At 37.9% G+C, this 22,563-nt stretch overlaps 1 protein-coding gene across 9 annotated transcripts in view; it reads left to right on the top strand.

Moving 5' to 3' along the window:
• Positions 1-3,464: 3,464 nt before the first annotated feature.
• Positions 3,465-22,563, top strand: part of ppp6r3 (protein phosphatase 6, regulatory subunit 3) — a 103,179-nt gene continuing 84,080 nt past the window's right edge. For 6 of the 9 annotated variants that reach the window (XM_052029642.1, XM_052029640.1, XM_052029641.1 and 3 more), the window contains exons 1-2: positions 13,746-13,940; positions 16,903-17,015. In XM_052029642.1, coding sequence (XP_051885602.1) covers positions 17,007-17,015 — 9 coding nt within the window. In that variant the 5' untranslated portion in view covers positions 13,746-13,940; positions 16,903-17,006. Of the gene's footprint in view, positions 3,538-12,641; positions 12,791-13,745; positions 13,941-16,902; positions 17,016-22,563 lie in introns of those variants that run through there. The other 3 variants (XM_052029637.1, XM_052029636.1, XM_052029635.1) reach the window with 3 other exon arrangements.

Raw genomic sequence — 22,563 nt, 5'->3', positions numbered from 1 at the left:
CCCCTCTCCTCCTGGACAGAGCAAGGATAAAGTTTCCCTGGTCCTCAATTTCCAACCCACCAGCCTTCACGTTCAATGGAACATTCTTTGCAATTTCCACTACCTTCACAACATCCCCTCACTCGACACTGGACTGGACTCTCCCCTTTCAGCATTTAGAAATTACCTTTCTTTTTGTGGTTCCCAGGTCTGTTCTTGCATCTCCACCAATTACTCCCCTTCTTACAGTATTTTCCCATGCAGCCACAGCAGATGCAACACCTGCCCTTTTACCTGATCGCTTTCCACCATCTAGGGACCCAAACAGTTCTTTCAGGTGAAGCAGTGACTCAGTGTGCACTTCTTCCAGTTTAGTGTATTGCATTCCATGCTCACAATTTGGTCTCCTCTGCATTGGAAAACCAAATGCAGATTGGGTGACTGCTTTGGGAAGCATCTTCATTTAGTCCACAGGAGTGACCCTGTCCTTTAAATTTAAATCTGTCACTTTAAATCTCCATCTCACTTCCATTCTGACCTCTTTGTTTGTAGAATTGCATCATCGCTTATAAGAAGCCCAATGTAAACATGAAGAACAGCTCCTTATCTTCCATCTGGGCATGTTGCAGACTTTGGGACTCAATATCAAATTCAACAATTTCAGATACATTACCTTCTCTGTGTCAAAATTCTGTTTTAGGGTATCCATCCGTAACATTAATTCAGTTTTTCTCACTCCACATATACTGATTGATGTGCTAGGCATTTTCTAGAGCTCTGATTTGTATTTCATCACTTTTTCTTGTCTCTTTGTTGGTTTTCTCCCTCACTCTGACACCCTTCATTATTCTATCAACCTGATGGCTTCATCAACAATTTATCACCATGTTAATCTTGCTCCCATCCTATTAGTTTTCTCTTTGTCTTATCCATTCTTTTCCCACCATCTTTACAACTTAAAAATAATGGTTTCTCTCTTTCCCAATACTGATGATAGGCCCTTGACCTGAAATGTTTATCCTGTTTCTCATTCCACAGATATTGCCTGATCTATTGAGTGTCTCAAGCATTTTCTGTTTTCACTTCAGATTCCCAGCATCTGCAGGACCTTTTTATTTTTATTCATTAAAACAAAATCCAGAAATAGTTTTCTTCAGAGTTTATGATGAGATGAAAATAAAATGCCATGTATTATTTCTGATATTAGTCTTGGAATATTTGAACATTATTGTAGGTCAGTGCACAATCATTTGTGTTCTGTGGCAGGGAAGTAGAGCACAAAGCTGAGAGAAGTGAGTCTTTAGACTGGTATTATTAAGTTCAGCAAAAGAAATAAAATTGGTAATATGTTAATGCTTATGCAGTTACAATCAACTGTGAATAGTATAACAAGAGCAACAATAATAACATTTTGTGAGATTCTTGTCCAGTTACTGGAAAATTGCACTGGATTAATTTGTATTGCTGTGATCTTTGCATTTTTTACCTGTTTCTGTAATCACATTGTTATGTGTAAATAAAAATGATGCATGCAGTATAATAAAAGTGCAGATACTGGGAATTTAAAAATTGGTGGGAAACACAAGTCAAGTAGTAATCAAAAAGTTAAAAAACACTGCAGACGCTGGAAATCAAAATCCAAAACAGAAAAAAGAGACACAAGAGACTGAAAATGCTGGAATCTGGAGCAACAAACAATCTGCTGGGGGAACTCAGCGGGTCAAGCAGCATCTGTGGGAGGGAAGGAATTGTCGACGTTTTGGGTCGAAACCCTGCATCAGGACTGCTGGAGATACTCAGCAGGTCAGGCAACGTCTGTAGACAGTAATGGTTAGTTGTTCTGACCTCAATATTTCTCTGTCTGCAGATATTGCCTCATGCAAAGTATTTCCAGCATTTTATATTTAGGTCAAGCAGTAGCTTTTGTGACACAATATGTTTTCTGGGTTTAGACTTTTCATCAAAATATTCTAATGATTGCCATTTCTTGTCATGTTGAATCTTATTGACTGAGGATCACTGGAAATGTGAAAGAGACAACACACTCTTGTTCATTTGGCCCATTTGAAAAAGTAACTTGCATGCATAATCTTTTTCTAATAATTTATTACTTAATAATATATTTTAAAAGTAAGTTCCTAAGTATTTTCATTTTAGAATTAACCCAAATGAAGATAAGTTCCTTTGCAACTAAGCACGTCTAAGTACTATTTTTAATCACTTACATCTACCATTTTGGGTGTGTTAATCACATTGCACAGAGGTCAGGAATGTTACCAAGTGAGATTGGAAGAAATTGCAGGGTAATTAATTTTTTTTTAAATGCCTCATGAATAAGAGTAACATACATTAGTCTTAGAAGAGGGAACAACTTTATTTAGGACTCAATGAATACTGTTCTGTTCAGCTTGTAGTGTTGTAGCCAGTCCCAACCTGCAGGCTTTCCATCAGGGGCATAGACTTGTTAAGGTGGCTGTAAGACTGATATCAAAATATTTAGGTCTCTGTGCAGCTTTTACTCACAAATCACTGAGAAAACATTTGTACATATGAACCACATATGAATGGTAGGCTCCATTGAAATAAGATATGAACACTGAATTGTTAATATTTCCATCTTTAGCTCCCTCTTATTTTATCATTACACTACATTATTATTATTACTACTAATACTACTACTACTGTTGATAATAATCAGCATGACTGTCCCTTCTTCCGTAAAATTATTTCCACTTCTGGCAGTGATCTCTTGACTTCTAAGTGGTGTTACCTGGTGTTAAGTGTTTGGGAGATTTTGTGATTGGGATTACAATGATTGCACTCAAGGACTAAGATTCACCTCTGTATTGCCAACGTATTTAGTATTATCTGGAATCATATTGCTTTTGTGTCCAGTGCCTGGCAGGCCTAGGACCAAAGTTCCATCCTGTGATGGTATTGGTTTGGGGGGCAGAGGTGGTTGTATTCAATCAGCCTCATGATCCAGAGAAACTGCAATTTCAGAGACCACTATTTCCATCCTAGTAATGTTTGATGAAGATTATAAAGTTAACTATCTGCCTGAGATCTGATTGAATAAGTCCTGAAAGTGTCAAGAAGGAACATTTATGGAAGAAGTTGTTGCCACCTCCTGATAAACAAAATTTACCCTTAGCATTCTTCCTGACAATTTAATGCTGTAGAGATTTCCTGGGTTGTCATATGCACCCAAGTGTTATGCCATTTGTTACCTTGCATATGGCATTGCATACAGGGTCTGTGAACTTGAACTTACGTAATATCCGCAATACATGAGGGGAGGTTGCATAAGAGATCTATACTAAACTTAAAGATAATTATTGACATTTTAAAGAATGAGCCACCAACATCTTTGGCTTTTCATCTTAAATCATTGTTTCAGCACACGTGTTAACAGCTGCTTTCTAATGATTCCTTTTCAGGTTCCGAAAGTTCAGTTGGGTTTCTAAGGAAGGATATGATGTGGAGGGGTGCCATAAATTCCAGTGACAATGATTCAGTCTGTGATGTATCACATTTCACCATTTATCTAATGACTGGGTATGAGTTTCACTTGATAAGCACGCATGGCTTCAGCTTTATTAAGAACATAAAAATGTATTATTATAGGCTGTTTAATGTAGTAAATTGCTCCTGTGAAGAAACTTCATAACATTATCAAACATAATATGAAACCAAACCACAAAAATGGACTTTGGAATAGGTAGTGAAAAGCATAGTTAAAAAGAAAGTTCTGAGGAGCATTTCAGAGGAGAGAAAGGCAGAGAAATTAAGGCAGGGCATTCCAGCCTTTTGCTCTTAGGCAGCTGAAGTCAGGATGTCAGTGATGAAATTGGTTAAAACTGGAAAGAAGCAAGAGGGCAAAAAGAAACACAAAAATCTTGTAGAGCAGTAGATCTGAAGGAGATTTCATGGAGGAATTTGAAAACGAGGATAGTCTTTAAATTTCAAGAAAAAGTTTAAATCATTGAAACAGATACAGTATTTATTGGGTCAATGGGCTAAATTTTCTGTGACTAAAATAAGCAGAAGGCAGATTAATATTTTGCAAAGGACATGGTTTGGGGAAGGAATTCAGAATCTTGCAACATTGGAACTAATTTAGGAGCAGAAGGGAGCTGGTCAAGAGAGACAGGTTGCTCCTCTACAAGATTGGGACAAGGACATTTCCTCCTGTGGTAGCGGAGAATTAAATTAGCAGAGGGGTAGGACCAGCTAGTAATAGCAAAAAAGATGAAAAAAGTGTACAAAGGAGTGGAGTATTAGCATTGGAGTAGGAAGTAGTACAATTTTGGATGAGAGGAGAATAAAAGACAGACTTAGAATGCATGTCTAATAAATAGAGATTAAGGTGTGGTGAATAGCAGACACAAATAGCTGTTCGGTAATGTGACTGAAGCATGACTCAAAATATGGACTGGATACAGGCAGGGAAGTTAATAACAGAAACAGGCTGGCAGTATTGATTAAGAGTGGAGGTTAAGATTAAGGTAAAAGTTGGAAAGAGAGGATGACCTTGAAGTCAAGGACAGAATCCTTTTGGTTAGAGCTAAGAAACAAAAGAGGTGCTGCTAAAATTCGAAAGAAATTTATTCAGCACCAAATAGTGAGAATGTAATAGTGGAGCAAATCTGCAGGGAAATTAAAGAGACATGCATGAACTGTTGAGTGGTGATATTGGGGGACTGTAATTCCCCAAATATTGATAGGAAAAATATTAGAAGATGGTGTTTTTTGAAAGTGTGTTTGGGAGAACTTTGTTGACTAGCATGTTTTTGGCACAGTGCAGGAGGAGGCATTGTGGAACAAGCTCTAGAGAATGAGATGAATCAAGTGGACCAAATGTTAATGGAACAGTGATCATTGTTTCATGAGACTTAGTAATGGACAATCTCAAGTAGAACTTCTTAATTATAGATGGACTAACTTCAATGGGATGAGGGGGGATCTGGCAAAGGTGGGACCAACAATGGACAAGTAAAACTGAAAAGCTGCAAAGGGTTACCTGTAGAGGAGATATCTGAAGTGAAAATTCTATACATTCCCACAAGAGGGAACCAAAGCCTGGGCTCCCTCAGTGAGATAAGAATGGCAAGTTTGATTTCATTAGTGAAACAATAATTGGAGGAAAAAAATAATTGGTACTTGAGAAGCTTGAGTTAATAGAAGTTAAACCCGCATATTTTGTGAAGGTATATTATGTTTGACTAATCAAGTTAATGCTTTTTGAGATAACCGAGAAGAGTTGATGAAGAGAATACGGTAGACAAAGGGAATGCTGTAGATGAAAGGATTATGGTAGATGTTGTCTGAATGGGTTTTCAGAAGACATTTGATGGATCCCGTATAAATGCTAGTAGCAAAAAAAGTGGTGTTTCATCGGGACTTGTGCTGGGACCATTTTTTGTCATTTATTGAAATGCATATGAGTATGCAGAGTAAAATGTTAAACTCTGCAAACAATAAAGTTGAAGGTATAGTAAACAGTTAGGAGGACAGTAATAGACTAGGAGAGGACATAGCAATGGATAATCAATTTGAATAATTATAAAACACTGGTTAGACTGCAATTGGAGTATTGCATCCATTTCTGGTCACCACGCTTTAGGAAGGATGTGAAGGTTCTAGAAGGGGTGCAAAAGAGATTTACAAGAATGGTTTCACAGACAAGTGATTTCAGTTAAAAGGTTAGACTGGAGAAACTGATTGTTCCCTTTGGAGCAAAGAAGGTTGAAAGGATATTTGGTTGAGGATTACATGATCATGACTATTTAAATAGGGCAAATAGAGAGAATCTGTTCTCATTAGCTGACAGCTCAAAAACCAGGATACACTGATCCAAAGGATACATTTTCTGAAAGAAAATTCTAATCTTATTCATGTACATTATCAATCACCCACTTATGCTAAATATTTTCATTCTAAAGATTATAAAGTAGTTTATACTGTACTAAGAGTTAATAAAGATGCATGTCCTACTTGGATATTCATTAGCAGCTATACGTCTTTCACAGAAAACATTTGCAATGTTTGTAGCTGTTTCGTGTGTCTGAAATACTGAACCCCATCTTCTTTGTTAATTGTTTTGTGATGGTGTCTTGCTACACTAGTTCTGATGACTTTACAACTATAATTACTCTGGTTTATAAAGTTGAACCGTTAGAGTTGTCAGGAATCAGGAGGCATTAATTGTACCAACGTGCCAATATTTGTGGAGTATGTTTATTCTGTTGCTTGCAAGCCAATTTCATCTTATGTGGGCAATTCTTTACAGAAGGTATAGCGTAATGCAAAATACTAATATTTAAATTCATCAAAGACATTGGGGAATTCCAAAGATTTCAAATAAGCAATGTTATAAATTGGTTTTAATCATCCTTTTCAATGGCATAAAAAATCATCATAATTGTATAGTAATGAGAGGTTGGTTTGAAACTATTAGGATTTTGTTTTCTTTGAAAGCCTAAGCAAATATTCTTTCCATCTGAAAGATATCTCAAAAAACACTCTCACTTTCATGTCCTGTCAGTGATTGCACTGCCTGATATACTGACCTTTGAGCCATTATAGTGACTAATACAATAGGTTGGTTCTTCATTGTCTCTTAAGTGGTTTAGCAAGATGGTCAGCTGGAAGGTGCACTTAGGGATGGGTAATAAATACTGGCTTTGCTTGCAACACCAACATTCCATAAACAAATTTAATAAAAGCTAATATTTGGAGAATTCTGTGAGTTTCAAACAGGTGATGTTAAAAAGAACATGTTTTAATATATTTTTTAATCTTCAAAAATAACAGAAAAATTGACAATTTTTAAGACTTATGGACAAGAAGGCTCCAACTTTGAATCCTGTTCTGTTCCAGATTATATGATCTCCACCTTGTCAGCAATTATAGCAGTAAAATTGTTTTTAATAATTCTGAGGGTACAATTGTAATAATAGTTACCTGTAAAAGGATTAACATCAATGTTCAAAAGGAATCTAACATGGATGTATTGAAATGAAAACATTGATAAGAAGGGTTTAGGCAGTGGGTGGACATACTCCTGTACAAGGGCATCCAAAGCTAAAGATTATGGATGTATGTTGAAACAGATTAAAATGAGACATGCAAGGTTTTTTACAGATGTAATGTTCATGATAGGGAAAATGCTGGTATCTATTATTAAGGAAGTGGTAACAGACAATGTTGGAAATACTGAGAGGTCTGGACAGTGTCAACCTGGATTTATAAAAGTGAAATCTTATTTCACAAATATGTTGGAATTTCTTGAGATGAGAACCAGCAGAAGGCCTTCAATAAGATGCCATTCAAGTTTATTAGACAAAATTAGTGCACATAATGTTGGGTGTAACATACTGGTATGGATTGAGGATCATTTACCAGACAGAAAACAGAAGGAAAAATATCTGCCATTTTTTTAAAATTGAAAGGCTGTAACCAGTGGAGGTTGCAGGTTCGATGCTTGGGCCTTAACTGTTCACAGTCTCTTTCAATGATGGGCAGGGACGGGAGTATAATATATGCCAACATACTGAGGATAAAAAGCTAGGAAGCAATGTGAGGCGGCTGCAGAGAAGCATGGCAGAAGGAATGTAATGTGGAAAAATATGGGGCCGTTCTCTTAGATGAAATGAATGGAAAGGTGAATATTTTTTAAAAGGTAAGGAATTGGAAGACGTTATGTTCAGAGAAACCAGGAAGTCTTTGTACACAAATCATGCCAGTTCACCAAGCAATTAAGAAGATAAAGGAAATGTTGGTCTTTATTCCTAGATGTAGATTCCTGAAATGGCAAATTAGTCATGTAAGGAGAGAGTGAGCAGACTGACCTTTACTCTCAAATTTAGATTATTGAAATGTAATCTCATTGAAACATAAAATTGTTAAAGGAGCTTGACTGGGTAGAGCTCTAAATTGTTAAGGAGCTCTACCCCGTCTCCAGTAGAGGTTGCAGGTTGCGGGGTTTATGTTTACGCTGGCTTTATTATCTTGAACCAAGCGTCAATGTCTCAAAATAAGGGTCTGGCCATTGGGGATAGAGATGAAATTTTTTCACCAGGGGTTAGTTAATCCTTGGAATTTTCTAAACAAGAGTGCCAGTATTCAAGACAGAGATTAACAGAGTTTTAGGTATTAAAGGAATCAAGGCATGCAGCATTAACCAAGGGAAGTGACACTAAAATAAAAAATCAGTTGTAATCTTATTTGATTGGTGGAATAAGCACAAGGAGCTGAATAGTCTACTCCTGCTTTCTTAATAAATAGTAGACAATAACGCCAAATTTAGGTAGTCCAAAGTAAATTGAAACAAGGGAATGAGTGAAGCAAGGAAAGTGAGAATAAATTTATGACTAAAAGAGAGTCCAAACTTTTTTTAAAGACACAAATAGTAAATAGATAGTTAAGGGACTGATGGTACTAAATTACCTTATGGAGACAGGCATCTGCATGCTACCAATGTGACAATAAAGGAGGCATTAGTGATATTGAGGAGGATAAATTAGTAAAGAGCAGATTCTTAAAAAAGATGTCAATTCTCAAAGTAGCAATTCACCCAGTCAGGAATGGATATATCCAGAAGTGCAAAAGTTCTTACAACTTCGATATGGTATTGGTACTACAGGAATGGAGAGTTGCAAATGTTACATTCCAGTTTAAAATGGGAAGGGTAAACACTACAAATACAGGCCAGGCAGACCAATCCAATGGTTGAAAAATTTTGAAGGGCATTAATCCAGGGCAAAATTGATTGACATTTGGAAAAGCATAGGCTAACAGAAGAAAGGCATCACATATTTGATAAAGGTAAATTCTATTTAACTTAATTGGTTGAGTTCTTTGGTGAAGTAACAGAGAGGATTGATGATGTGTATATAGACTTTCAAAACATGCTGGTATAGACTTGCTCATGAAATTAAAAGGTCAGTGGCAGCATGCTTACAAAACTGTCTCAAAGAAAGTAAAGAGTGAAATATGGTTTTCCTGACCGAAGGAAGTGCACTGTGGTATTTTCCAGGAGTTCATTTCAGAATTGCAGTTATTTTTGATCCAAGTTATTGACCATTACTTGGCTAAACAGGACATAATAATTTTGCTGTTGCAAAGTTCAGAACCGTATAAAGAAATTGAGAGCTTAGAAGGACAACAGGTAGATGAACAGGGAGACTACAATCAGGTGAAATTTAACTTGGGGTCTGAAGTGAAAAAATCCAATTTAGACCAAATGGTGCAACTTAAGGGGTGGTCAGGTGGGGTTTTGGTGCAGGAACAGGGAGATCTGGCATTGGTATGCAGATATTTGAAAGTGCCAACAATGTTGAGGTTTCTTCACCATACATTTTTCATGATGTAGGTATCGCAGGCAAGGCTAGCACTTATTGCCCATCTCTAATTGCCTTGAAGTGCTAGTGATGAATTGTTACTATTCTTCTGGTGAAGGTACTCTCATGCTGCCATTTGATGGGTGCTTGAAGAATTTAGATCTTGCACCGATGAGAGAACTTCAATATATTTGCATATTGGAATGGAACCTGCAGGTAATCATGTTCCTATCTGCATGCTGCCCCTTTCTTGGTATTAGAGGTCATGGATTTAGAAGATGCAGTCAGAGTCAGCATGGTAAATAATTGTACTGTAATTTGTAGATATTATACTCTGCAGCCATAGTGTGATGGTGGTAAAGGGAATGAATGCTCAAGCTGGTGGATGGATTGCCAGTCAAGCAGGTTGCTTCATCTTAGGTGGTGCCAAGCTCCTCAAGTAGCTCTCATCTAAGGAAGTAAAGAATATTCCATTACACTTCCAACTTAAATCTTATAAGTGGCATGGTAGTGTAGCGGTTAGTGTAATGCTTTACAGTACCAGCCACCCGGGTTCAAATCCGGCCGCTGTCTGTAAGGAGTTTGTACATTCTCCCTGTGTCTGCGTGGGTTTTCTCTGGGTGCTCCAGTTTCCTCCCACATTCCAAAGACCTACAGGTTAGGAAGTTGTGGGCATGCTATGTTGGCGCCGGAAGCATGGCGACGCTTGCAGGCTGCCCCCAGAACACTATGCAAAAAAAGATGTATTTCACTGTGTGTTTTGATATGCATGTGACTAATAAAGATATCTTATCTTATAAGTGGTTGAAAAGCTTTCAGGGGTTAGGAGATGAGTTATTCAATGCAAGATATCAGCTTCTGAGCTGCTCATATAACCACAGTGGTTGTTCCAGTTATGGACCAAATGGTGCAAGCATAAGGGGGTAGGGGTGTGTTGGGGTAGGGGTGTGTTGGTGCGGGAACAAGGAGATCTGGCATTGGTGTACAGATATTTGAAAGTGTCAGCAATGATTGAGGTTTCTTTTCTATTCATGCACGAATATTGATCTTGTCTTGCTGTAATAGTATATTTTCTGAGGACCTGTAAATGTATTCTGCTCCTTAGTCCATGTTTGAACCAAGCTCTCATGAGGTCTGAAGCTTCACAATCCTAGTGAAATCTAAATTGAGCAGTGGCAAGCAGATTAAGTACCAATTTGCAGCGCTATCGATAATGAATTCCATCACTTTACCAATGATTGAGACTAATTAGATGGTATTTAGCTGGATTGGATTTGTCCTGTTTTTTTATGGACCTGTGTATTTTCCACCTACATTTAACTGTACTGGAACACCGTGGCTAGATTTTGACCACTTTTGAAACAGTACTACAGCTGGGTTGTCACCTGATCCCATGGCTTTTGGTTGTATTCAGTACTCTTGGTCATTCCTTGATACCACATCCAGTGAATTGAATTGGCTGAAGATTGGCTTTTGTGATATTGGAGATCAAGAGCTTCTGACTGAACATGGCCTCAAATGTTACAGCCTTGTCTTTGCTACTCACATTGTGGATCCTATAGTCATTGACACTGGTGTGTTCTTGAAGACTGCTCCTCCTGTAAGCTGTGTAATTGTCCACACTGATTAACAGCCAGATATGGGATCTGGCTTTAAGAGTATAAAAGGAAGAAAATTAAATTCATTTTTCATGAAAATGCATGAGGTCACAGTGAAATATTGTATTCAGTCCTGAACACCAAATTTTATGAAGGTGAAATAAATAACACTTGTGGCAAGACAAAGCTAAATGGGTAATTGCCCTAAGACCAGAGGGAGACTTGATGAAGTGTTGAAAATCCCTAAATGTTTAGAATAACAAGGATGCATCAGTTTTCAGTGGTTGAAGTACCTTTAACCAGAGAATTACAGATACAAAGCAATTGTCAGATACAGAGTGAACATGAGGGAGAGATTGATAAGAGATAGAGAGCATGGATTTATTGGTGGAAGACCCCATCTGACTGAGTTTTTCTGAAGAGGTAACTAAATACTTTGATGAGGGCAGTACAGTTGATGTGGTTTACATTGGCTTTAGTAAGCCCTTTGACAAGGTCCCACAGGGAAGGCTGATCCAAAAAGGTTAGAGTCCAGGAGATCCAAAGCAAGTTGGCAAATTGGATCCAAAATTGGCTTGGTATAGGAGACAGAAGTTTGGTTAAAAAGTGGAGGGTTGCTTGGAAGCTTGTGACCAGCAGTGTACCTCTGAATGGTACAGGGACCCTTGCTATTTGTTATACAAATGTTTTAGATGTGAATGTAGGAGGTACAATTAGTATGTTTACATACAACACAAAAGTTGGTGGTGTTATTGATGGTGAGAAGGGTAGTCTTTGGCTATAGAATGATATTGATCAGCTGGTAAATTGGGCAGGACAATGGCAGATGGAATTTAATCCTGATAAGTGTGAGATGATGCATTTTGGGGGTATATTAAGGATAGGACATATATAGGTTGAAGCTCCGTTCCAGCAACTCCTGTGGTCCAGCATGTTTTGAATCTCTGGTACAGATTTGTGCTGATTAACTAATTCTAAGTAAGATCTAACCAAGATCTGTATTAGCCTGTAGCTAATTAATCTACCGGTGCAACTTCTGCAATCTCAGCCAACCGCATTTCTAACTCACAGAAACTTTGGGTTACCTAAAGTTCTTGGAATCCTTACCAATCCCAGAAAAGTTCTCCTGCTCAGAGGAAGAGGATTGGGGGGCAATTTCTGTGGTCCAGAACCAGTCAGATCCCTCGGGTGCTGGACTAGTGTTGCAACCTGTACTTTGCATAGCAAGGCCCAACGAGTATTGAGCAACAAAGGTACCTTGGTGTACAAGGCCAAATATGCCTGAAGATGGCAGCATAGGTAGATGGGGTGGGGAAGGTACACAAGATGCTTGATTTCATTTGCTGAAGCATAGAGTATAAGAGCTGGAAGGTCTTGGTGCAACTTTATAACTCTGGTTAGGCCACAGCTGGAATACTGTGTGTAGTTCTGGTCACCACACTATAGGAAGGATGTGATTACCTGGAGAGGGTGCAGAGGAGATTTACCAGAATATTGCCCGAGGTGGAATGTTTCAGTTATGAGGCTGGATAGGCTGGGTTTATTTTCCTTGGAACAGCAGAGTGATTCAATTATGAGAGGCAAAGATAGGATAGGTCGTTTTTTCCATCATGGTAGCAGCATCCAAGACCAGAGAGCATAGCTTTCAGGAGAGGAGCAGGAGATTTAGAGGGGATATGAGGAAGGGTTCCTACCCCCTCATCCCACCTAAAGGACAGCTGCAATCTGAAACATAGATAGCAAAGAACAAACTGCTGGAGGAACTCAGGACGTCAAGAACAACACGAGGCAGTGACAGTCGATACTTCAGGCCAAGACCCTGCATCAGGACAACCTGGAACATGCTCCCTGAGAAGGTGGCAGAAGCAGGTACTCTCACACCATTTAAAATACACCTGGTTAAGCTCAGGCATAGTAGGCTGGTGAATAGGAGTTGTATGGAAAATTACTTTAATGATTGTCATGGACGTAGTGGGCTGAAGAGTCTGCTTTTGTTCTGTATGAACACGTGGAAACTTTCGTTAAACGCTGCAAATGGCAAGCTAAATTTGTTGCTTGTCGGGTTAGTGAAAGCGGATTGGGTATTATTATTTTAAAAGGAGAACTTTAAGGGGAAACGTTTTGGGATTAATGGAAATGGGATTACTTAGATATCGCAATTCTACTAAAATGCAATAGAATGGGTCCAATAACCACCTTCCGTGATGTATTGATCAAGGATCTTTAATAAAACTGCTTTAATATAAACGGCATTGACTGAATTTTCCCAAACGTAAAATAGCCTCTTGCAGAAAACTGAGTTTTTCAAACACTGCTCAAGGAGCCATCGTGCCTTTCATATCAGGACTCCTATCCGACCGCGATGTGTTAACCCAGGATGCTCTCTTGTTTTCACATTCTCGCTTTTTGGATTTCCCACTCTTCTCTTCCTAAAACTTCGTCCGTTCTCCCATTTGATTTCCCCAAAATGAACTGCCATCAAATTTCCCCATTAACACCAGCACCTTCCACGAGAGCCTCCGCCGCCATTTCCAACCAGCAAATGGACCGTGGTTAAGGGGCGGGATCCTCAACGCATCCCGTGGTTGGACCGTTTCGCTTCTGACAGAGAGCTCGCTCTTTGATTGAGGACGTCAGGGAGAAGGTTCTCCCCGCTGATTGGCCTGTTCCTCGGGGGGGGGGGGGGGCGCCGATGTTGAAGAGCCGTTGGATCTCCTTGTTTGAAAGAGGCGGGACGATCGTGAAGCTGGTGGCTGATTGACAGTTTCGGTTTGTCTCGGCGCAGAGTGTGCTGGGATTGTCAAAACAAGCCGCATCCGTCCGTTCCGAGGTTAGACTCACACAGGCAAAGGCGCCATCTTGGAAACTTGGGGTTGTTGCTGTTCTTTCCCGCCGATCTCGCCACAGAGATGCATCTATATTGTTAATAGTTCAGTCCGCTGTCCTCATTTTAATTTCATTTTCAACAATCCCCTTCCCGTTTTAATTACTGCGAATAATAAATTTATGAAACCGTTGGGTACGTATGAATGTAGTTTTTTTTCCTACTGTATTTTTGTATTACAGATAGGGGAGGAGGGGAGTTTGTGTTGCGGCCGGGCCCTGTTGCTGTTTGTGTTTTGGCTCCAGTAATTGCAGAAAGGCGGTTGTTACTTGTCCCACCAATTCCATTCTCTCTCTTCCACCCTCCTGTCTGGAAAGCCTAAAGGACAGGAGCTCCCTTATAGATGGAGTTCTTAAAGTATTTTTGTCTTTCTGTCTTGTTTATAGGTAAGTGACAGATGTGACAGATTAATTCATTTTTGAGTTCTGCTGCTTTCAGCGGGGCGGTTCAGGTTGACTGTCAAAACATAGTTAGCGCTTGTGACTACACGTTTGACACCATTCAAAATTTATATCTAAACAATTGCTTACTTTATTTTTCTTGTCATATATTTTGTTAATTTTCAAACTGAGACGGAAAATCTCGTGGTTTTCTGGATTAATCAGTTAGAAATTTAGGAAATAGGCATATTAACAAAATACCACGCAATAACTTTAAAGCGTTGGTGAACAAAACACATTAAATTATGAATTAACCAAGTTTTGCTTTGACATACAGCTATTTTAAAGGATCTCAACTAGAATTTTGTATGTTTTTCTTGCCTGATGCGGTCTTATCAAGTACAATAAACTAAATCTTTGGCTCATTATGTTCAGATATTATGTATAACATGCTTCTTGTGCTCCCTTTAAAGATTTTGATAGATAATGCTATTATGCAGTCATTAGTATTTAAACTGTGCCCTCTATTATTGCTAACTTAATCAAAATTTATTATTGATAAAGAATGTACAAGCAGTTATGTTGACTGTCTGACTAAATGAGTAATTCAGGTCTTTGTATTGGAATACTGTGGTGACTTTCATTAGGTATAATGGAGATTTGCAATAAAAAATATGCTATGCAGAGTAATTTGTGACTTTTAAATATTTAGTTATTGGAGTTAAATTTTGATGTGAAAATGAAGGAAATAAATCCTGGATTGAGAACTTTGAGAATCTTGTTTCACACTTACATTTGTAGTAGGTGCAGGACAACATTTTCACGAAAGACTGGTCATAACCCAAAGTAATCCTAGTTGTCTCCAAGGATCCACCCATAATATTGTGGTTTGTAAGACTTGTATTTGTTCTGTGTGAAAGCTGAACTGTATGGAACCAAGTGTGTCTGGGCTGTTTTTCTAATAGTTTACTGGTGAGTTTGATTTCCCTCTCAGTAGTTAATAAGTGATGTGTCAGATTTGTCTTTGTGTATACGACAAGTTATTTACCTCTTGCAGATTCCTTTTAATTGTAAGATAACTTCAGAATTACTTGATATATCTTGTGTATTTTTAGAGCTTGAATGGACAAGGTAATATGACTGGTATTGTATTGTGTATTTGTCAATACCATTGCAAGTAGTTCTTATCACTAATACAAGGAGATTTTGTTAGTTTTTTTGGATATGTTATAAAGTAAAGCTTTAGATCTTGCATCAGCCAGACTTTACCACAATAAAGTGAAAATATTAGAAAAATACATTTCTAGAAAATGTAATGAGAAAAAGGTATCATCTTTGAGTTTCCCTGGAACTGATTTGACTGAAATGCTATTCTTTTTGTTGTGTACATTTAATTGTCTACGTATTACACTTGAGTGCTATTCCAGGTACAATTTTTAATTATTTATGGCAAATCTCAGACATGTTTTGTTGTGCTTTGACTGGTATGGTATTCTGATTCTTCACACTTGGGGCATTGGTCACCTAGCTATTGGAAAGATGTCATTTAGCTCGAAAGGGTGCAGAAAAGATTCATGAGTATGTTACCAGGACTGGAGGGCTTGAGTTATAAAGAGAGGCAGAATAGGCTGGAACTGTTTTCCTTGGAGTGTAGGAGGCTGAGGGGTGGCCTTATAAAAGTACATAAAATCATGAGGGGTGTATAAAGTGGATTGTCAAATCTTCTTCCCAGGATAGGGGAGTCTAAAATTAGAGGACAGGAATTGAAGTGACAGAGGACATAATTTTAAGGTGAGAGGGGAAAGATTTAAAAGGGACCTGAGGGGAAATGTCTTCACACAGAGGGTAGTGGGTATGTGGAATGAGCTGCCAGAGAAAGCTTTAGAGGCAAGTACAATTATAATGTTTAAAAGACATTTAGACATGTATGTGGATAGAAAAGATTTGGAGCAATGGGGGCCTTATGCAGGCGAAAAGGACTAGCTCAGATAGACAACTTTGTCGCCATGGACGAGTTGGGCTGCAGAGCCTGTTCCCTTTCTATGTGACTCCATGACATCCTGACATGATTTGTATTTTACATCAGTACCAAGTCTAAACAGTGGATGAGGTGAAAGCAACCACTTCATGGCCTATCTTGGTACAGAAATGGTTCATTGTGTATAAAGTAAAATAACATATGGAGGTTTTCCAAACTCTTCTGTTCTTAATTTCTACATTTCACTTAAATATCTTGTTGAACTAAACTAGACATTTGATGTTTGAATAGAACTTTGTATCTAATGTTCTATAATTGCTAAGGTCTTGCTTCTGCGTGTATTCATCCCAGATAATGTACTCATAGTTTTACTTTTAAACTTGAGCTCCAATGTTAGTACCTTTTTATATTTGCAAATATTTTTATATTCTGTTCTTGGATTTCAAAATCAAAAAAAGTTATCCAAGTCTGTAATTATGGTAAGTAGAAACAGATCTCCAGGTGCCGAATGCTGATTATGTCTGATGATAGAATCAAAAAATTGCCAACACAGAAGATGGCTGTTTGGCCAAACATGTCCTTCTCTGGCAGAAAAGTGCAATTTAGGCTATTCTCACATCCATGATTTTGATCCATAACCTTTCAGGTTATGGAGCTTCATGTTTTATTTACTTGTTTATGAGATGTTGGTGTCATTGGCAAGGCTGGCATGTAATGCCCACCCCTAATTGCTTTCTAGATGGAGCCATGCTGGGTTATTTCATAGGGAAGATAGGAGTCAACTGCATTGGTGGTTCTGGAGTTTAATGTAGACAAGATTGGATAAGGATTTGAAGGACATTAATGAACCAGGTGGGTTTGTACAACAGTCAGGTTTTTTCAAGGTAATATTTGCCTATATTAGCTTTTTAATAAAGATTTCTTAAATTATTTAATTTTGTATTCCTCAGCTGCCATGGTGGGATTTGAATTTGTGTATCCTGATTAAAATAGTCCATATGACCAAATATTGTCGGTCCAGTAACATGACCACAACATTATTATATTTCAACCAGGTCGTTACTAAATGTGTCTCTACCACCCTTTCAAGGAATGACTTCCTGAACATCCAAAACTCTTTGGATTTAAAAACAATTGTCAACGACCATTTACTGTTAAATCTAGATCCCCTGGTTATTGACCAGTCTGCTAAGAGAATTGGGTCCTTATTCATCCTGTCTTGGCTTTACACAATCTCATAGACAATATAAACGGTGACGTATGACCTTGTTTAATGTTACCAATTTACAGGTTTCTGCTGAATTTTTGTACACTATGGAGATGGGGTGAAATTAAGCTTTAAACATTTGATACTTAGAAAGTGCTGTCAAAACATAGGCCCCAAAGTCAATCCTTGCGTCAACAGGAAGTGGCAAGTTAAAATAGCAGAGAAGTACATGGGGCTGTTTGCTTTGTTTTTCTTTACATAGGAAATCTTCAGCGACCTGCTGAGGTTGAGTCTAAGGCACAGCAAATATTGGGTCAAATGTGAGCTTTATTGATCAGGCTATTCAATGAAATGTGTGTTATATTGTAGTTGATCCAGTCATCATCCAACTTCATTGTGTGCAGGGTGAGTGAGAATTGTAATCAGCTTCTAATTTTCTCTCCCTGAATGAAGAACATGGGGTAATTGTGGCTTTGTTATACTTACTAGGTAAAATTAGTGAGCAGTAAGAGAACCAAATTTTCTCTACATTTTTTTGAAGCAGATAATTCTCTTCCTTTTTCCTTCACCACCTTGTGCTTGCTGACCTACATTTTGATTTTAAATTCTCATGCTTTCTTTCAAATCCCTCCAGGGCTTTGCAAATATTGTTATAACCCCTGACCTCTGTGACATTCACATTTCTCACATTTTGGTGTCTTCCAGATGCTCTATTTCAATTGGTTCACACTTACTGGCAGTGCCTTTGGCTATGAGCAGTTAGTATAAGAATCCTATGGAAATATGATCAGAATTTGGCTACTTGAACCATCAAACCTGCCCTGCCTTTTAATATGATCATGGGTGATATATCCCAAGCTTCATCTCTTCTATGCCAATTCCCCATAGCCCTCAATTCCCTGATCTTTCAAAAATTTACCTACATCCTCTAAATAGTCCAATGATCTAGAATCCACTACCCCTGACGTAGAGAATTCTAGAGATTCACCACCTTCTGTGAGAAGAAGTTTCAATGCACCTCAGTTTTAAATGACCACCCATAATCTTGTAACTATGTCCATCACTCGTGGAAACATCATGACATCTACCCACGCTAGTGGTAACACATCACCATTTACTCTGTCATGCTCTCTCAGGATCTTCCATGTTTCAATAACATCACCCCTCATTCTTCTACAGTCCAGAGATCTAATTTCTTTAACCACTGGTGATTGGATGGCCCTCTTATTCCCAGGAATTAGCCTAGTAAGTCTCTTTTGGACCACCTGTAATGCCAATATATCCTTTCTTGCACAAGGAGACCAAAACTGTACACAGTACTCCATGTGTGGCCTTACCAATAACTTACAATTTACAAATGTAAAAATGCTTCCTTATTTTTAAACTCTGTCCCTCTTGCAATAAAGGCCAATGTGCCCTTTTATCTTTCTAACTACCTGCTGGACTTCCCTTCTAACTTTGCTGTTTGTGTGCAAGGATACTCAGATGCCACTGTACTTGGCTTAGCTGCAGCCTTTCTCTATTTAGATAATAGACTGCCTTTAGACTCTTACTGAAGTTCATGACCTCACACTTTCCCTTATTAAACTCCATTTGCCAAGGTTTTATTCTCTCACTCAATCTATTTCTATCCCGCAATATGCTTCCCCCAATACCACCAACTTCTTGCCTAGCACAGCAGCCTTTCATGTCGCACCTTCTCAAATGACTTCTGAAAATCCAAATTCTTTGTCACATTATCTAGCTGTAAAGTACAATTGTATTTGATTGTCCTCACTCCACTTATGCTATTGTTAATTGGAGTCATTGATATCTGCTGAATATATTCAAAATATGTGGCTCAAAGTATTAGGTTTCTAGGATGGGGCAATAAGATGAATATTCATATATAATAAAAACTTTTTTTCTTATTGAATATTTCAGTGATTTTGAATGAGAGTCCTGTAACCAATGACACAAAGATGGGTGAGCCTTGATGCAGAGAAGTTCCAGCTTGATTTGGACAGGAAGAGGAAGTGTGCAGATACAAAGCAGATGCAGTTTAATGTGGATAAATGTGACATTTTCCACTTTGGCAATACTAGGTCTTCAGATTATTATCTGAATGACTATAAGGTGGAGATGCAACGGGGTCCTTGTGAAGGTAAACATGCAGTGCAGCAGGTGATTTTAAAAAAGCAAGTTATATATTGGTCTTCACATTGAGAGGACTTGTAGGATCAGGGATGTTGTGCTACATTTGTATATTGCCTTGGTGAGATTGCACCTTAAGTATTGTATGCAGTTTTGATGGTCTTATCTGATAAATGATGTTCTTACAATGTAGGAGTTCAGTGAAAGTTCAGCATGCTGATTCTTGGGATGGCCAGAATGATGTATGAAGAGGGATTAGGTCAATTAGGCTTGTATTCTCTTGAGTTTAGAACAATGATGGGATCTCATGGACAAAGTCCTAACGGGACTGGACAGATTAGATGAAGGAAGGATGTTCCTGATGACCAGTCAATCCAGGACAAGGGGTCATAGTCGAAATATGAGGGGTAAGCCATTACCCCGCCTCTTAATATGATCACAGCTAATGTCAACTCCACATTCCAGTGTACCCACCCCCTTATCAAGAATCTATCTATTTCTGCTTTTAAAATATTCAAACACTTTTTTTTCCTCGAGTGGTGGAAGCAGAATTCCAAAAACTCATGACCCTCTGAGAGGAAAAATTGCTTCACCTGTCTTAAATAGGCAAGACTTGTTTTTGAACAGTGAACCCAGTTCTAGATTTTACTGCATGATGGAGTGTCCTTTCCACATCCACTTTATCAAACTTGAATGTTTCAATTATCCCTTCACTCTTCTAAACTGCCGTGAATATAAGCCTAATTTGTCTAAACTTTTCTCCCAAGGTAAGCCACTTATTCCAGGTATTAGTTTAGTAAGCCTCTAAACTGCTTCCAATGCATTGACATCCTTCCTTAAATAAGATCAATATAGTTTGTGCTAGATGAGGTCTCACCAATGCCCTATATAACTGAAGATAATTTCCCTACTTTTGTATTCAGTTCCCCTTGCAGAAAACAATAATATTCTGTTAACTTTCCTGACTCATTGGTTACTGAGTGGCACTGTTTAAGTATGTACATGAAATGCATTAGTGTGTTTGTGTAAACAGTGTTATATTGGAATGGTTTTTGCCATCACCACTTCAAGGGTTAGCCAATTATCTTTTTTGTCAATACTGAACCAGGAAGCAAATTGGTAGGAACAGGAATTTTCAGTATTTCTGTTCAACATTTTTTTTGTTTCTCAAAATAAATGCTGCACCTTCCAATTTTGAAACCTTTCCACTTTCTATTCTAAAATTAAGTTCCTGACTTGATGCCAAATTCTTCTTACAGAAAATATTTTGGCCATAAGCTATGAATAATTGTTCTTCACCTCAAGCTGCCTTTCTTCATTGCCAAAGAGATGCCTGCCTATCGCTTTGTATTCATGCTGAAAAATATTATTTGAGTTGTTTGCATTGAAGCAATTTATGAAGTTGCAGTGTGATGAAGGGCAGTATTGTTGGACCAGTATATAGAAATTTTTATTGATTTATATCATACAAAAAATTGATTTTTTTCATGTGATTGGCATGCCTTTTTGATAATCAGTGTTTATCTTTGTGTGAATGAGCTTATTTGTTTTTATTTACAGATTTTGTATGGCAATTCAAAATTAGTCCCATTCGCTCTACTAAGTATTCCACTTCCAAGTGTCCTTTTGCATTTGGGACTTAATCTCAGATTCTAATGCTATTTGGAAAGGATGGAAACATTAGTTATTCTTGCTTTGAGTTGTTACCTGTTTTTACTCCTGTAGTGAACTTGGATAAGGTGTACAAACTTCCTTGTGTGTGCATTTATGATAGATTCTATATTGTTTTACAGCAGATCAGTGGATTTTCTTAAAGTGGTATCCACTCCTTTTAGGAGTATTGCATCCTTACCTACATTGGGGATTTGGATTCTGACACATGAGTGTACATTTCTTTATATTTTTGGTGATAGTCTTAAATTCATTCCCTCTAATTATAAATTGACCAAATAGTAGTAGTTTTGATAGGGCAAATAAAGCACACTCCTCATAATTCTCAACATGTTTATTGGCTCTCTTGTTAACGTTTTATTAATAATGCAAAGCTATCATTTTCTTTAATATTTAGAGTTTGAGCCCAAAACTACAGTGTATTCCCATGTTATGGAGGAATTGTGTTCCTAGAAAACCATCCATATCGCAATTTTCTGTAACACAAACCCTCTTCTCCCATTGAATCCCATGTTATAAGTAGAGATGCATTCAGTGATGCCCCCACGGGTGCACGGTCCACAGTCAAGGGAATTCTTTTTGTGTTGTAGGCAGAAGAGAAAGGGTTGTTGTTTTAATCAACTAGAAATGAATTATTCATTATTTGATGAAGTATCATTGTACAAGCATCAATAGAAGAGATTGCCTTGTCAGTCTGCTGTGAACCGGCAGCCTGCGATTGTTGTCCTTGGTAAACCATTTTGGTTTTCTGTATACATTTTGTGTTAATGTGGATTTTTTTTTACACACAAATTCCATAAGAGTGAATATTTATTCACTCAAATTTTTTGGTTGTGATTTGGTGAATTCCATAATGGTGAATTTCTGTTGCCCAAACTGTCATAACATGGAGTATACTGTAAATATTTCTCCATGATTAAAGTAATCCTGAAGGTCTTCGCAGTTTTGGACTTGCTCTTAATGGGAAAAGAATCTAAATATCATAAAACTCCAGTTGTATAAAGTTTAGTCTGACTCAAAGGTATTTTGTCATATATAAATGCAGGTTTGCTAGAATGTTAACTAGATGTAATTTATTCCTTTATGAGAACAGTATATATAAACGATGTATTCCCTTTGAGTATATAATATTGATTAATGATATAGTTAAGTATTCAGAAAAGATATTGGTTCCTCAAATGGGGATTTTAGATTGGGGCCGCAGGGTACAATTTTAGGCTGTTAACAATTGAAATCACATGTGCCTTCACTATTCCAGTGCACCTTTAGTCTTCAGTCCTGTAACTAACATAGAACAGTACAGCACAATACAGGCCCTTCGGCCCACAATGTTGTGCCAACCTTTAAACCTCGCCTAAGACTATCTAACCCCTTCCTCCCACATATCCC

Source organism: Pristis pectinata, chromosome 14, assembly GCF_009764475.1.
Source record: "Pristis pectinata isolate sPriPec2 chromosome 14, sPriPec2.1.pri, whole genome shotgun sequence".
NCBI lineage: Eukaryota > Metazoa > Chordata > Chondrichthyes > Rhinopristiformes > Pristidae > Pristis > Pristis pectinata.
Note: the sequence above shows the minus strand (reverse complement) of the source record. Positions and strands in the feature narration are given on the sequence as shown.